The sequence below is a fragment of the Helianthus annuus genome, chromosome 4 (genome assembly GCF_002127325.2).
Source record: "Helianthus annuus cultivar XRQ/B chromosome 4, HanXRQr2.0-SUNRISE, whole genome shotgun sequence".
NCBI classification, from domain to species: domain Eukaryota; kingdom Viridiplantae; phylum Streptophyta; class Magnoliopsida; order Asterales; family Asteraceae; genus Helianthus; species Helianthus annuus.
In genome coordinates, this window is record NC_035436.2 from 117,180,404 (window position 1) to 117,197,482 (window position 17,079).

Below are 17,079 nucleotides of genomic sequence, written 5' to 3' on the forward strand. Positions count from 1 at the left end.
CCAACTGAATTGTGCGATCTGATCTCACTTGTGCGACCACGTCCGACTTGTGCGATTCATGAAGCCCTTTTAGACTTGTGCGACTCATGTGTGTTGTGGGTTGTGCGATCCAGCCATGCAGGCCCAATATGAGTCACCCCAATGGTTCACCCCAGTTTAGTGTTGTGCAACAAAAGTGGGCTTGTGTAACTTACTTAACTTTGTGCGATAATAAGCACCACATGTGTAAGTGTGTGACTTATTCTAGAACATGGATTCAAGTTTTGGTAATTATGCCAATCAGTTACAAAAGTCAAACAACTTTCCACGTATCCATGAAACCTCAAATCACCATTAAGTCATTAACATAGTTGCAAGCAATCATTCACCCGGATTCAAAGCATCACCGTCAACATTAAAACAAATCTGACATTTATCATAATCATGTGACTTTATTACTGTAACAATCATTCAAATCAAATCGATCCCAAATTTGCCATATACGAAACTGTTTCCTTAGATGATCATCCCCATCGAATTATTAACAAACCTTTAGCACAAGATCAACATTCAATTGGATCAACAACACAATCCTCCTATGTTCAAATCTATTACTAAACTCGGTTCACTAATTCATAGTTTCAGCAATTCTATCCAATTCTGTTATATACAAGAACCTTAACATTAAACAATCCTCAGACGAACGAGGAGGAGAGCTTCGGATGAAAACTTCTGCCGTCGAACTGTGGGGGAGATGGAGGCGTCGTCGTCCGGTGGTAGAAGAGATTAGGGTTTGCAAGATGATGAGAGAAACTGATTGTGTGCAAATTCCACGTGCATGCCCGTACAAAAGGCTAAGTGGGACTCGGTTTGGGCTTCGAGAATAGTTTGGGCCGAATAGAATATGTGGGCCGAGTTTTACAATACATCGAGACTAGATCATGCATTCCAAACTATTTTCTAAATGATCCTCTCATTTTAATAAAGCATTCACTCGATTAAGCATACTAAGGCGTAACAATATAAGTGTAACAATACAAGTCTGAGATCATGGAAACGGATAGCACTAGTCTCGAAAGTTCGAGTTGTCACATTATATATCCATATATAACACACATTCACTTAAAACAATATCAAACATTTCATTAATATCCAACGTTCATATAATCACGTAATGTTCAAACAAGTACATAAAAGCATAGCAAGGAGGTTCTAAAACACGAGTTGTCACATTATTCCCAACTTGAAAGAAATTTCGTCCCGAAATTTGGTACGCACTCACTGAGGAAGCTAGATAAGTTATGTCGTTCACTGGTTTTCCTGGGGTGTCACACGAACTGAGTGAACAAATCCTGGTCATTGATCTACACACGTGTATGGCCAGGATCTAATCATCAAATCGTAAAATACACTAGTGTATTTCAACATCAAATCCTGGCCATTGATCTACACACGTGTATGGCCAGGATTAGTTCACTCAGTTCGCAAGCTACACTAGTGTTCACTCTTGAACCTAATCCTATATAAGAATACGACAAATACTATTGTAACATAGACGTTTTACAAACTCGTAACATAATCCGATATATCTAAATAATATGGCAAACGTTATTTAAACAATTACTAAAACTTATTAAACGGTTGTTCGGTACGTCTCGTATAACGTTATACGGCCCGTATACAAACGTTAATAACCCGAAAACCTCAGAAAATCTCACCATAAAACACCTCAGACCGTATAACATTATATTGCTCGTATACAAATGTATACGACTTGTATAATATTATATGACCTGTATACAGGTAAACTCTATACAGCCCGTATAAGCGTAAAATGTGAAAATAAGAAAATAGGTATGTGATAATAAAATAACCCTTTAATCTTTAATAATGCTTTCATACTTGTTAGAAAGAGTAATAAATAAATTATTATTATTATTATTAATAATAAAGCAAACCATTGGGGGACACATGTCACCCTATGGTTGATGCCAAATAAGCAGCCACATCATCATGCACTTGGCATAGCTCATAGGGGAGGATTGAATCTGGCTTCTCACATACACTATTCTATACTCTCTCTCATTCTCTCCAAACCGTTCAAAGTATTATTCGAAACCCTAATTTGCGATTCCTGCTCCTTACCCTTTCAATCGATCCTATGCACAAACCCTAATCTTGATATCTATTTTTCTAGCCGTTTCACTCCGAATCTCAACGAAGACATCAATCATTCATCATCGCAAACACTAATCACATCAAAATCTTCAAGCATGAGCATATTCTGGTGTAAGTTATTGATTATTGGTATGAAACATCTCATCAATTTCATCATTCGTCCACCAGGTGGTTGTTAAATTATCCCCTTTTGAATTTCACTCATATCCTTTTATTCATCATTTCTGAAGTGTTGATTTGTTGAGTTTTGCCCTTTCGTTGATCATCTAAATTATCTATCTTGACATTTGGTTTTTTTTATTTCCATTATTTCAGTTTTCGGCGTTTGTTCATCGTTCAATGGACTTTTGTGTTGCAAGGGTTGATTTGTGGTTTATGTCAGACTGATTTGAAGTTTGATTTGTTTTCTTGGCAGGTTGTGTTACATATTTTGGATTTGGATTAATTTTACTATTTTTTGATTATTTTAGAGTTGTTGGTTGTAGGAGTCTTAGGAATTAGGATTTTGTTTCGGTACCTATTTTCAAATCGACTGAATATGCCTATGAAATGCTCAAAATTTAGGTTGTTTGGCATCAAAGTTGAAGATGGATGGCTAAGCTTTTAAGCAATTGTGTGGCGGCGGTATGGAGTTGGTATAAGGTATGATTTCTCAAGGTTGTTCCCCTTTGTTGGTAGCCTATGTTGTTAATCTATATCAAAGTATATTTGTATAAAGTATGTTTCAATTCTCATGTTGAATAGTTTTTTAGGGTTTTTTTCTTCTATTTGTGAAAAAATAAATTATAACACGATTGCAGGGCTCACTAGGTCGAACAGAGGTTGTGATTCGGCATTTGCCAGCTGCCACACAGAATTTCTTAGGTGGCGCTCATGGAGAAGATCGATGATGTGTGTTGGTGTGTATATAATTTAGATATATAATTAAGCCCTTTTTACACCTTTAGCCAAGTTTTAAATTTATAAAACACGATATTCACTAACACTAAACACACATATGGGCAAGTGCACCCATCGTGGACGTAGTATAGTGTTGGTAAGATACCGAGGTCGTCCAAGGACACAAGAGCTTTTAGTACCGGTTTATCCTCAACGTCTAATCAAATAAAAAAGTTAGAAAAATGTTTTTAAACTAAGAAAATAAAAACTAACTAAATGCTGAAAAATAAAAGTAAAATAAAAACAGATAGACAAGATGAATCACTTGGATCCGACTCGTGTATTAGTATAACCTTTGATTATTTTCGCACTTTTGCACTTGTTTAAGAGATTATCTTAGTTATTGTAGTAGGCCCCTCTTTTGAAGGCGACGTTACCCTCAACCCAGTAGTTTGAGTCAGCAAGGATACAATCCTAAAGGGTTGGATTATTGGAAGATAATGAATTAAGTTACTAATGCAAATTGTGGTAGGCCCCGCTTTTGGCGGTGACGTTACCCTCGGCTAAGTAGTCTGAGTCAGCAGGGATACAGTCCTAAATAGCCGGGTTATAGTATTAATAGTAGTTAACTTATGAGGGGGTCAAAGAGTTTGGATCCCCTCCATCCAATACCTATGGGCATTGAAGGAGATCCTACTAAATTTGACCCAGGTCCCTTGCAGGACCTCTAAACGCTGAACAAGGGCAAGACCCTTACCAAACCGTTCCCTTAACCCCCGATCAGGTAGCCAACATACCTCCATATAGACCGTGGAGATATGAATGGTGAAAATCTTTTATTTTATATAGACAGTAAAATAATGCCAAGACACCACGGACAAACGATAAGGAAAGATCACCTTCAACATAAGCAACTAATTATTAAAGTCATTAATACAAAACCAAATAAAAAGTGCAAAAGATTAAAAATAAAAAGTGTTATACTAAACACTTGTCTTCACCAAGTGATGTAAGAGGCTTAGGCAAACATGGCCTAGATTGTCAAGAACTCTTACTATCAATCTTGGATCCCGAGACGACTCACACACTCTACGATGGACAATGGATGATGGTGGTGGATGATGGTGTTATGGTGGTGGTGGGTGGTGGATGAAGTGTGAGAGAGGTGGTGTGCCAAGGGATGAGTTGGAATGAAACCAAGCACTCCTATTTATAGGCTGAATAGAAGGCTGGGCACGGCCCCGTGTCCGCTGGACACGCCCCCGTGCCCGTCTGACACTCTCTCTCTTCATTAATTGTAATTCGCAATTACAATTAATGCGCCTGCTGTACTTTCGCCATGCCCCCGTGCTCACTGGACACGGCCCCGTGGTGGGCAATAGAAGCTTCTACAGGTTTGTCTTTTCTGCTGCTTCTTGGGCACGGCCCCGTGCTGGCTGAGCACGGGGCGTGTTCAGGCTTCTGTTTTCTCTTCTTTGCTTGGGAGGATGCCGTTGAGGGTTCGGGCAGTCTACTTTTATTCCTTTTCTTGTATTTATGTTAGAATTAGCTGTCTTTTTGCTTCTTTTGTGAATTTGAGCTCATTTCATCCTGAAAATACAAAAGGAAGACAAAAACACTCTTTTTCCAACATTAGTACTTAAAAAGGGTTAGTTTTATGCCTTATTTGATGTAATTTATATGTTGCATTTTACACACATCAAATACCCCCACACTTGAACTTTTGCTTGTCCTCAAGCAAAACTCTTTAAATGTGGCTTACACTCCCAAATGGAATGGGTAGAAGAGAAGGTTTTTGGCTTGTCATAGAGTGTCGGGAATCCAAGATCTTTTTGGGTTTTATTTTTATTTATTTACAATCCTATTCGTTATGATTTATTTAGAACGTTTCATAGGACAAATTACTTATTTGGGCATAACTTGCCTTTTTAAAATTTCATTTATATACAAGTTCACATACCTCACGGGAGAAATCACTCAACACTCGGCCGAAGGTGTATATTTTTGTGAATCACTCGAGAGCGGCATGGAACTTATGCCTTCCATAGGCTTACCAAGCAATCAATCCTCCTCCTTTTTAACTTTATACCTTTGTAAATATCAAGAGGACTTTTTGGGTGAAGGGTTAGGCTTGGGCTAAAGGTGGGTGGTTGGGTTAGTGGTTAGTAAAAGGGCGAAAAGCGTAAAAAGCGTCGGTTTTCGTAACACACTTTGTTTTTAGTGACTTTTTATTTTGAAGTATTTCTCCAAACAAGCTTTTGTTGTATAGCTTTGTTTGTTTTTAACTTCATCATCATTTTTTTCCCAGTCACATAAAAGAACGAGCTTGCGAAAAACCGAGCTTGTTACTAAAATAAAGGGTGAAAAATAAAAAGGTTTTTGGTGGGTAAAAAGGGTTTAGGGTAAAGAAACGAAAGGTTTAGGCTCAAAGGGGTTAACTAGGGGGATTTTGGGTAGGTGGTAAAAAAATGAAAAATAAAGGTGTAGAAAAAAAATGGTTAGTCCTAATGCCTCCATCATTTACTTACTTGGGTTTAAGTTGGTAAGGACCGGGAATGAATCGTCGTGGCAAGTTCTAGAGTTGTAAGAACGAAGCGGTTATTCACACAAGAAACGAAAAGTGAGCATTTAGTCTAAAGATGTAAATTTGTATGCTCAATAAAGGCTCAAAACTCACTTTTGTGGGAATGGGTTTTAATGTGATCAAGTATATATAATCAAATTTTGACTAGACTTGTTATGCCGTTTCATAATTTTCTTATGTTGGTTCTTGTTATCACGACGCTCTCGGTTGTAAATTTTATAAAAATATAACCTTATTAATCTTGGGATTCCTAACTTAAACTTCAGACAAGTAAAAAGAGAAAAAGAAAAAAAAATTTGAAAAAATTTGGGGTGTTTAGCGGTTCCAATAGAGTTTTGTGTAAGGCTTGTTGTTAGGACTTGCAAAATTTCAAAGTGTTAGCTTCCCCCCCCCCCCACACACTTAAATTACACATTGTCCTCAATGTGTCCCAAAAATAAATTTTTAGGTTGTGTAATGTGGTGTTAAAAAGCAAAGATTTATGTTACTGGCAGTCTGGACACGGCCCCGTGGGGACCGGACACGGCCCCGTGTTCAGGTGCCAGTAAAAGAAATTAAAGAAATGAGACAGAAGCCTGGACACGGGGCGTGTCTGGTGAACACGGCCCGTGTCCACTTACCTGAACTGGGCGTTTTCCTGCAGGTGGCTCAGCACGGGGCCGTGTTGGTTGAGCACGACCCGTGTTGAGCCTTCTGTAATGGGGATTTGTGTCGGGTTGCTTCGTTCTTTGTGCATGGGAGCATTTTTATCGTTCCCTTTTTCATCCATTACCACCACGAGTGTGTTTTATTTATTATAAACCTATCAAACCTTAGAAACCATCATTTCATTGCAAACATAGAGAGACATTTCATAAAAACTAAAGATGAAAATACATAGATATTAAACCATGGAGTTCTTGCCCTATGTCTTATTTTAATTAGCAAAATTTCCAAGAAGCTATTAATCTTGGTTAGATAAGGCTTTTCGAAACTCCTCCTTCCGGGTGTGGCCCTCCTCACATGTCGGCGAGCCACTCCTCCACCTCCCTTGGAAGGAGAAAGGAGGGCTCATTTGCATTAGTTTGAGGAGTTTTGATTTCCGCTGGAATCTCTTGTGGGTGTTCCATGGGAGGTTCTGCTGGAAAGTCTTCCCACCCGGTAGGGTTGTTAACCCCGAGTGCTAAGTTCCAATCCTGTTGTGGAAGGACTGGTTCCATCGGGGGTGCTACAAGAATATTTAACCTCTGGTGCAAGAGGTTAATTTCTTGGAAGCTGCTTTCGAGCCCCACCGTAAGATCGTTAATACGGTCAATTAGGACCTCCTCTACTGACGTCATTTCATCGAGAGCCTCCCTTAATGCTATCACATAGTGCACAAGTGTAGCTTCAACGGAGGGCCTCCTTCCTCTTCGACTGTTTGATGAATGAACGGATGATGTTTCGCTGTTTTCACTCGACATTCTACGAAAAAATAAACCGAAAATAGTTTATTTGATGAAACAGTATCTGGACACGGCCTCGTGCTCATTGAGCACGGCCCCGTGTTCATCTTTCTGCAGAATTTTGAAGCAAGGAATCTTGAAGTTTTAAGTTATTTTCTGAATTTATGTAGGCTTTTTGGGTATTAATAACTTTAAACAATGTTACATAACATGTTTTTACCAAGATTCCTTGAACAAAACTCATTGCTTCCTACCACAAAGGTTGAAGAATTCAAACTTTTAATGGTAGTTCTTGGAGAAAGATGAAAAAGAAGGAAATGGCTAGAAGAGGAAAGGACAAGATGGGTTGTTGGAACCTTCTTTTAGACTTACCTAGGATAGTTTGAGAGAAGATTCCTTCAAATCTTTGTCCCAAGTTGGTCCAAATGTGCAGAATTCTTGGCTGCATTTATAGAAAACGACAGCATCCTGGACACGGCCCCGTGCCCGTTGGACACGGCCCCGTGTGCAGGTGAAATTCTGACACAGTTTGTCCGTATTCTGACGTACTGATCAGAAGGGAATCTTTTGGTGAACACGGGGGCGTGTTGGCTGGACACGGCCCCGTGTCGAGGGCTCGTTTTATGAAGTTGTCTAGTTTTTAAGGAGTTTACCTGTATCGAGTGGCTCTTGATTAGTTGGAACAACCCCAAAGTGCCTAAGATACCTTAATTGTCCTATACCAAGGCGAGAACGCAAGAGGTTGTCGGTGAGGGTGATTCCTATTTTCATTCTAGGTGGACAAGTCCAACCCTTTCCCGGGCTCTCGTTAAAGAAGGTGTATGCCGAATCGCTCAGGTCTATGTATGCATCGAGAAGTCAATGGAGAGTCCTTCACGGCACAATCGGCACAGGGACGACTATCGTCCAAGTCTTTTCTAGGTATGAAGGTATTTTCGGGAGCAACGAGGTTGTCGGAATGCGGTTCCAACATTTCCTCATGGTCATCGTCTTGGGGCGGATCAATAAAATCCTTCCTAAGTTCTTTTGACCAATTTAGAATTAGTTCTTCTAGTTGAAATAACTCGTCAAGGAGCATTTCCCCTAGAATATCTGGCTGGGCGCATTCGAGGGAGAGATAGTGCTTATTTTTACTTTCGCCCCTCTTAAGGTTATAAGGAATTGGTGGGTCTATATAGTGGGGCCTATAATTTAGAAAATAACATTTTAATTCTTCATGTTCGCCTCCACATAATTGACACCACATACCATAAGAGTGCCGAAAGTAAAAAGAATTACTATCACTCATGTTTGTGTCAGAAATTACCAACCGCCGGGATCTCACAGTTCTGTTTTCAGTAAGAGAATCTTGGGCACGGGGGCGTGTTGAGTGAGCACGGCCCCGTGTTTAGCTTACTGTCTGACTTAAAACAGGATTGCCAGTTCCAATGATTGAGCACGGGGGCGTGTTCAGCGGGCACGGCCCGTGCTGAGCTCTGCAGAAGGTGAAAAACTAAGAAAATCCTAAAAAAATTAAAAAGAAAAATAAAAATATGATTCGGCCGATGATTCCTAACTTTCTTAAAATCCTTGTGTCCCCGGCAGCGGCGCCAAAAACTTGATGTGTGTTGGTGTGTATATAATTTAGATATATAATTAAGCCCTTTTTACACCTTTAGCCAAGTTTTAAATTTATAAAACACGATATTCACTAACACTAAACACACATATGGGCAAGTGCGCCCATCGTGGACGTAGTATAGTGTTGGTAAGATACCGAGGTCGTCCAAGGACACAAGAGCTTTTAGTACCGGTTTATCCTCAACGTCTAATCAAATCAAAAAGTTAGAAAAATGTTTTTAAACTAAGAAAATAAAAACTAACTAAATGCTGAAAAATAAAAGTAAAATAAAAACAGATAGACAAGATGAATCACTTGGATCCGACTCGTGTATTAGTATAACCTTTGATTATTTTCGCACTTTTGCACTTGTTTAAGAGATTATCTTAGTTATTGTAGTAGGCCCCTCTTTTGAAGGCGACGTTACCCTCAACCCAGTAGTTTGAGTCAGCAAGTATACAATCCTAAAGGGTTGGATTATTGGAAGATAATGAATTAAGTTACTAATGCAAATTGTGGTAGGCCCCGCTTTTGGCGGTGACGTTACCCTCGGCTAAGTAGTCTGAGTCAGCAGGGATACAGTCCTAAATAGCCGGGTTATAGTATTAATAGTAGTTAACTTATGAGGGGGTCAAAGAGTTTGGATCCCCTCCATCCAATACCTATGGGCATTGAAGGAGATCCTACTAAATTTGACCCAGGTCCCTTGCAGGACCTCTAAACGCTGAACAAGGGCAAGACCCTTACCAAACCGTTCCCTTAACCCCCGATCAGGTAGCCAACATACCTCCATATAGACCGTGGAGATATGAATGGTGAAAATCTTTTATTTTATATAGACAGTAAAATAATGCCAAGACACCACGGACAAACGATAAAGAAAGATCACCTTCAACATAAGCAACTAATTATTAAAGTCATTAATACAAAACCAAATAAAAAGTGCAAAAGATTAAAAATAAAAAGTATTATACTAAACACTTGTCTTCACCAAGTGATGTAAGAGGCTTAGGCAAACATGGCCTTGATTGTCAAGAACTCTTACTATCAATCTTGGATCCCGAGACGACTCACACACTCTACGATGGACAATGGATGATGGTGGTGGATGATGGTGTTATGGTGGTGGTGGGTGGTGGATGAAGTGTGAGAGAGGTGGTGTGCTAAGGGATGAGTTGGAATGAAACCAAGCACTCTTATTTATAGGCTGAATAGAAGGCTGGGCACGGCCCCGTGTCCGCTGGACACGCCCCCGTGCCCGTCTGACACTCTCTCTCTTCATTAATTGTAATTCGCAATTACAATTAATGCGCCTGCTGTACTTTCGCCATGCCCCCGTGCTCACTGGACACGGCCCCGTGGTGGGCAATAGAAGCTTCTACAGGTTTGTCTTTTCTGCTGCTTCTTGGGCACGGCCCCGTGCTGGCTGAGCACGGGGCGTGTTCAGGCTTCTGTTTTCTCTTCTTTGCTTGGGAGGATGCCGTTGAGGGTTCGGGCAGTCTACTTTTATTCCTTTTCTTGTATTTATGTTAGAATTAGCTGTCTTTTTGCTTCTTTTGTGAATTTGAGCTCATTTCATCCTGGAAATACAAAAGGAAGACAAAAACACTCTTTTTCCAACATTAGTACTTAAAAAGGGTTAGTTTTATGCCTTATTTGATGTAATTTATATGTTGCATTTTACACACATCAATCGACAAGAGTAGGTTAGTGTTTTACGTGCATCAAATCCGGTGTGTCTTATACTGGTTCTGAATTTACAGAGCCCAAACATGGCTTCATGGATAATGGCAACTCAAAAAACCAAAACCATAAAACTTCAGCTGCATGTACACATTCATTAAAGAAGGATGGATTTCAAATATGGAGTTTGGGTCGATTCTTTGACGGTGGTCAGGCATCGTGACGACAAGCGAGCGGGCGAGAGGTTGGTGCGGTAATTATCGTTCTTGCCATAATTTTGTGACATGTTCTATTAGTTAATTCTTATGATATCAGCTATTTTTAATGGTTCAGGTGTCTGTCGCATATTTTCTTACATCATAATTGACTATCTTTGGATACAATGTGTTGTAACAGGTTATAATGGGCACGCAAGATAGAAGGTGTTGGTGTGTTTGCAGTTGAGCTGTTTTTAACAAAAGATATTGTCATCTCTATCTCCATCTTCTAAACCTAAAAAACAGTCAACGACAGATCTTCTTTGATTCGCAGGGAAGGGAAGGCAAGGTTTAATCAGCAGGTAAGCTTCGATTAGCCACCATTTCTTCTCTATTACATTTGAATTGTTGCTATTATGGTCGTCGAAAATGTGATCTCGAGCGAACATGACCGCGAATTATGTGACTATGCCCGTTGATCTCTGAATTTCTGAATGGAAAAATGCTTATAAATTGAGAAATATATAGTCATAGTTGGGAAGAAACAAGAAACCTGTTTCTTCTTTTTCAAAATAACCATTTTTTAAATCATCACCCGAATCCATTCTGACCCGAACCCTTTTTTAAGATCGGCTCATGCTGACCTGAACCTGTCCAAACCTGGCATGCCAGCCCATTTTGCAAGGTCATTCTTAAGTAAGTTTTTGACTTAAGGGTAAATTTGTTTGTAAATTATTAATGTTGCAGTATATGCTTCAAGTTCTTTTGAGTTTTCTCTTTTGTTATGTGTCATATTCAAATGAAAAAAAAGTGACATGACTGCAAATTTTGTTTAGAGGTTAAGAGTTGTTTTAAGTGTTTATCTTCTATCTTTGTGTGGAGGTTCGTTGTGTATTCTAGAGGATAGATAAGCAAGTGCAAAAATGGGAAAAGCATCGAGAGATAAAAGGGTATCATACTATCATTTTTGTTTTCATATCTTTTTATTTGTGATTGATCTCCTTTATAGTTTAATGTGCACATAGGATATCTATTACCGCAAAGCAAAAGAAGAAGGCTGGCGTGCACGAAGTGCCTTCAAGCTCCTTCAAATTGATGAGGAGTTCAACATCTTTCAAGGTACATTTCATATCAACTCACTCTGAGTTATTATCATTATTGAAATGATTTTTTTACCATGATGCAATGCAATTCTCATTTGGCACCTATGTTTGTTGTAGGAGTTAACGAGACCACCTACAAGCCAAACATGGATGTTGTATCCAACTCAACCTGCACCACTAATTGCTTGGCTCCTTTGGCCAAGGTACAACTTTATTTTAGTTTTCTGCAATTGTGATTTGTAGGAACGTTGTACGACCTAAACGAGTCGATCAGAAGAGTTTTAATCCGAATCAAAGGCGGAAGTCAGTGATACGGACTTGATTACAGCTTGATTCACTTTAAAATGTCTCTTGTATTGATATGATAGTATTACAACACCTGGAGACAATCCGGCAGAGCTTCGCTACCGAATTCTGAATCGTTACATATGAAAGACCAAGAGCTCCTATATATAGGCATGCCAGTCCACATGAACTGACCGTCCCACTTCACATGGACTGGCTTTGCCACTTCACATGAACTGGCTTTGCCACTTCACATGGACTGGCTTTGCCACTTCATGTGAACTGGACCAAAATCCCTATAACCCTATTTTCTTGACTACTGAGCTCTGGTTTATCCTTTCTAATTACAATATAACTGTAGGACCGGTTTTGACGCCGTTCGATTGCGTAACGAACGTTTCACGTGCGGAATCCGTGAACGTGCGTGACCGAACACACAATAACGTACTACTAACGTGATTCCATTGAGAAATATGACAATTCCGGTACAAGATTCACGTTTACAACCACTTTCTCTCTCTAGACTTTCTCTCTCTAAACTTGGATCTCCAAAAGTACAAATGTGGAGGAAAGTCTTCTAAAACCCTTACTAACTTCTAATCTTATGTCATCAACATCCTATTTATAGGCCTTGGAATTAATGAGACTTCTCATTAATTACCAAAACGCCACCTTGCTATTTCTAACTAATTGTGACATTATGCGCTTGATTTCTTCCGGCTTTTCACTACGACTCGAATTGACGAAGGCGATAGACAATAAATGCATCAACAAACTCCCCCTTGTTTATTGCCGCAGTCAATTCGTAGTGAAACTCGTAGCGACTTGTCTTTCTTTAAATAAGACTCGAACGAGGATGTAGTCGACAGACAACTGCACCAACAGACTCCCCCTTGAATGTTGACGGAATCTTCAGTGAGAGTCTTCAAACATGACACTCTTCAATCTCGATCGGTCTTCTTTAGGATCTCTTCCTGGAATCATGTACCCGGATCCTTCTCTCTCTTTTGAGTCTTCTTGCTTGAACAGAATCCCGTTGGATCTGTCATCAGCTTCCATTGCTCTCTTTCTTCAGAATCTTCAGGCTCCCCCTTTCGTCAAGCTTCCGTGCTTTTGGGATCGATGCCTGGCTTTCCGTATCAACAAACTCAGAAACCTACATATCTCAACCTCTCTTATTACAAATCAATAAAGTTGTGATTCAACTTAATGAATCAACTAAACATTTGAGACTCTTTTACATTTAAAAATTGATCAACTTTGAAACATTCCAAAATCTGATTCAAATTAATGAATCATCTTAAACATTTCAAACCATTTAACCAACCTGTCTGTTCATCATGTTTAGCCATTGAGATTTTGAATATCAGCTTTTCACCATCAGTTGTCGAAAATCTTTTTGGATTTTTCATACTATGAAACATAAATGCAAAGACAGAAATTAAATGTAGAAAAGAAATATGTACAAACATATTTTTGTGAGTTTGTGCAAGAGGATCATATCAGTTTTTGAGACACATCACAAGTACCGTTAAGCTTTTAATCGTTTTAAGTTTTAAACAATTTACCTAGATTGTCAGTATATTGATCCACTTTAAATTTTCACACAAATTTCAATTGATTCGAGATACGATATTAATGTTTTAGAAACTTGAACTTAAATGTGTATCACTCCACTTGAATATACTCCCGTATCCAGATCCCAATGTTCAGTCTTACAGGTGTGTATACCACAGATGATATCTGTTAAGGGGTTATGTGCGAGGGCCGTGAGAGCTCAGGTCGATACTTCCGTATACGCAGAGAGATGACGGCTTCGACTTTCGGTGGGTCCCCTTTAGAGGATCTTTTGTTACAACAGCAGTGACTATCAATTTTATTGTTTTATCAACTTGCTGAGGGTTGTGCTTATATTTCAAAGCATTTTGCAGAAAGTATTATTCGGGGACTAGGTCAGTATTTCCATACAGCAGAAGTCCCGGAATAATACCCCAGATATCACTGAGTATAAAGACCTAGTATCTCAGAAAGAGGGATCTTTCAAACAAGATTCCGGGGGTTACCCATATATCCAAGAATAGTTACCCACGAATTAAGCAAGTTTGAATTTAGGTTTATATCTCATTTCAATTTACTAAGTGTGCAAAAATCTACCGACACATCCGTAGTAAGATTGTTTATCACTTTTAAACATTACATATCTTTAGCGTGTTGTGATAGACCACTGATGTACTACCATTTCCTCTATTTCGCAACAAATCTCGTTTTTAAATTTTTCAATGTTTTTGACATTTTCAAATTTTCTAATTTTTTTAAAATTTTTCTCCCCCTAAAATCAAAATATGTTTCAATTTTGATTTTCTGGGTAAATTTGAAAACAAACTGTACAAAACTTGACAACTTGATGAGAATTACTTCAATTCTCCATCCACCTGACGTAAACAATCAGAACTCCCCCTCACAACAAACTGTTTTCCCATTATGATTTCAAAACACTTAAGTTTGTTTTAATCAAAATGGTTTTTCCGGAAAAATTAGTTTGTTTACCAATCATTTGTAGGTTCGGGGTCACTTCATCACATTGTTTTCTTCATACACATGACAGATTTTACAGTTTCAGTTTTAGATCTCAAATATCACTTGTAGAAAATCAAGCACAATTTAATGTCCCTGATTTACCACATGTAAGGCGAAAATCACCAGAGTGAAATTTCTCAAGAAATGTGCCGATTCATGTTCCACGCTTACCAACCTGGGAACTCCGGCAAGTCAGGTTTTTCATTTGAACAGTTTCACCCAAGCCTGACTGTCCTTGGGTGATTTTGAATTCTTGTTCATCAATGGTGGAAAGTTTGCATCATCCATTGATAAGCCTGAATTCTCAGTTTTTACCTCAATAACTGGCTCTTCGGGTTTTGACGCACCAGAATCATTGCCTGAATGTGGCTTGTCTGACTTTGACGAGCCAGATTCATCGCCGACATGTGGCTCCTTTGCTTCCGAAGAAACAAATTCATCGCCACAGAATGTTACCTTCTTCTTTTCCTTTTTCGTCCTCAGATTTGTATCTGATGAATTCATCTTGCTTGACTTTGCAATCGAGGAAGTTGATTCATCAGCACTCTTATTCGATCTGTCGGGTGAACCCGAGGACAAAATCTTCTCCAGATATTCTCTGGCCTTCTTCCTCTTCTTTCGCAGTTTGTCTTTTTGCCCCTGAGAAAGCTTCACTTTCTTTTCTTGAACTTTAGGTTCTTGGACCTTCTGTTCTTTAACTTTCTGGTCTGAAACTCTCAGTTCCTTTGGCTTGACAGTGACTGATTTCTTTGCCAATTTCTGAGAATTAACCCTCAATCTTTCATTTGATTTCCTTGGGCAATTCTTGGCAATGTGTCCTTTGATTTGACAATTATAGCATCTTCTTGTCTCAAATCTCTGTCTCTGGCAGTTAACAGCAATGTGTCCTTGATAGCCGCATCGGTAACACATTCTGTTATCATACCAATTACCATCTTCATACCAAACGCTCAGATCAAAGCACTGTTTGGCTTGGTGATACTCTTTCCTCTTCTTGATTGTTGGATTTGTCTTTTGAGCACTGTGGTCAAACCTGCACCACTTATTACCAACAATTTTTGAGTTTTCGGTTTTCAATTTTTGTGATTTTTGATTGCGATTGGAAGATTGATCTGATGAGCTTTTATTTTTGTTTTGAACATTTTTTGAATTTTTAACAATTTGTTTTTGTTCAACAATCTTCTTAACAGGTTTTTGCTTTGAGCATTCACCTATTTCAGTAGATTGCAAAACAGTATTTTTGAAATTTTCTTTTAATTGTAAAAACAATTTTTGTTTTTCAATTTTTTCATTTTCATCATCAGATTTCTCATCGCAATCTTCAACTTTGACATTGTCAAAGTTTGTGACATCGTCACTTATTGGAATTGAATTGATCGGTTTTGGGCATGAAATATTCACATACGCTGAAGAAGTCACAAAACCTTTCTATTTATTTTCAAGCTCGTTGATTTTCTTTCGAGCTTGCTCTCCTTCTTTTTCAAGTTGAATAATCTTCTGAAGATGAGAATTTATCATTTTTTGCTTTTCGATGTTATTTTTACTAAACACATTCCTCCCATCTTCAAGAATCTTTATTTGACTTTGAAAATCTTTTTCGAATTTTACTTTTTCATTTTCTAAAATTTTTATTTGATTTTTCAAAACATTTTCTGAATTTTTAAGATTTTTGTTTTCTAATGTCAAACTCTCTAAATCCCTCAAGAGTTTGGCATTTTCTGATTTTAGATTTTCACAATTTGAGCACTTCTCGATCATCTTTTCAGCTTCGGCTTTCTTCTCCACCTTGATTGCTGAAATTTCTTTAACCTGCTCCTCTTCCTCTCGAACATTTTCCTCAGATTTGAATTCTACTTTATCAGTTGCTGCTTTATTCTTTCGGAGTTCAAGTTCTCGTTCTTCAATCTTCTCGATAAACAAGCCCAAAGTCAAGTTTAAATGTATCTTTTTCAAATCTAACAAATACGTTCTCCACATATCACCCGGTAAAGCATTTCCCAATTTGTCAACCCATTCCTCATTGGTCTTGGTTATCTTCAATCGCTCCATCTCCCAATACAACTCGATATATCTTTTGATCAATTCTTCAGTTGATTCCCATTGATACCTGTAAAATTATTGAACTTGTTCAGTGCGATATAAATTTCAGAATCCATTTTCGGTATTAAAAGATTCACAATGACGAATTTTCAATCAATAGTGAAATTCAGACAAACAAACGACTATCCGATTGAATATCAAAGACTAAGTGACAGTGGATCGAGTGGAAATTCGGTCGAGCGAGTGTGCGAACTGATGATGATTTTCAAACGACTTGGGTCAAAATTTGTTTTTATCTTTATACAGTCGCACACACAGCACGTCTCTTTTTATCCCAGTGAACCTTGACACAACTATCACTAATATTCTTGACACTTTTATCCGTCGCTAATAACAGTTCCTTCTTTGTTAACCAAAACAACAAATAACACTCAACTCTATTCCAGTTCAGAATTAAACACCTGTTAACCGAAATCAGTCCGACGCACTGAATTTTAACTGAAATCGACCAATACAAACTGAAATTCTTAATCGACACTCCAAAAGACAC

At 38.5% G+C, this 17,079-nt stretch overlaps 2 protein-coding genes and 1 long non-coding RNA gene across 3 annotated transcripts in view; all 3 read left to right on the top strand.

Annotated features, from left to right (window-relative positions):
* Positions 1-2,236: 2,236 nt before the first annotated feature.
* On the top strand, positions 2,237-3,037 carry LOC110903363. The gene is made up of 4 exons (XR_002571870.2): positions 2,237-2,325; positions 2,473-2,550; positions 2,722-2,799; positions 2,958-3,037. It is a non-coding gene; the product is annotated as an uncharacterized LOC110903363 (long non-coding RNA).
* Positions 3,038-11,412: 8,375 nt separating this feature from the next.
* LOC110880539 (putative tRNA (cytidine(32)/guanosine(34)-2'-O)-methyltransferase) lies at positions 11,413-11,711 on the top strand. The gene is made up of 2 exons (XM_022129049.2): positions 11,413-11,474; positions 11,550-11,711. The coding sequence occupies exons 1-2, from the start codon at positions 11,448-11,450 to the stop codon at positions 11,667-11,669; spliced, it is 147 nt and encodes a 48-aa protein (XP_021984741.1). The 5' UTR covers positions 11,413-11,447; the 3' UTR covers positions 11,670-11,711.
* Positions 11,712-11,731: 20 nt separating this feature from the next.
* Positions 11,732-17,079, top strand: part of LOC110880540 (glyceraldehyde-3-phosphate dehydrogenase GAPCP1, chloroplastic) — a 35,019-nt gene continuing 29,671 nt past the window's right edge. Inside the window, exon 1 of the mRNA XM_022129050.2 lies at positions 11,732-11,830. Coding sequence (XP_021984742.1) covers positions 11,732-11,830 — 99 coding nt within the window. The remainder of the gene's footprint in view (positions 11,831-17,079) is intronic.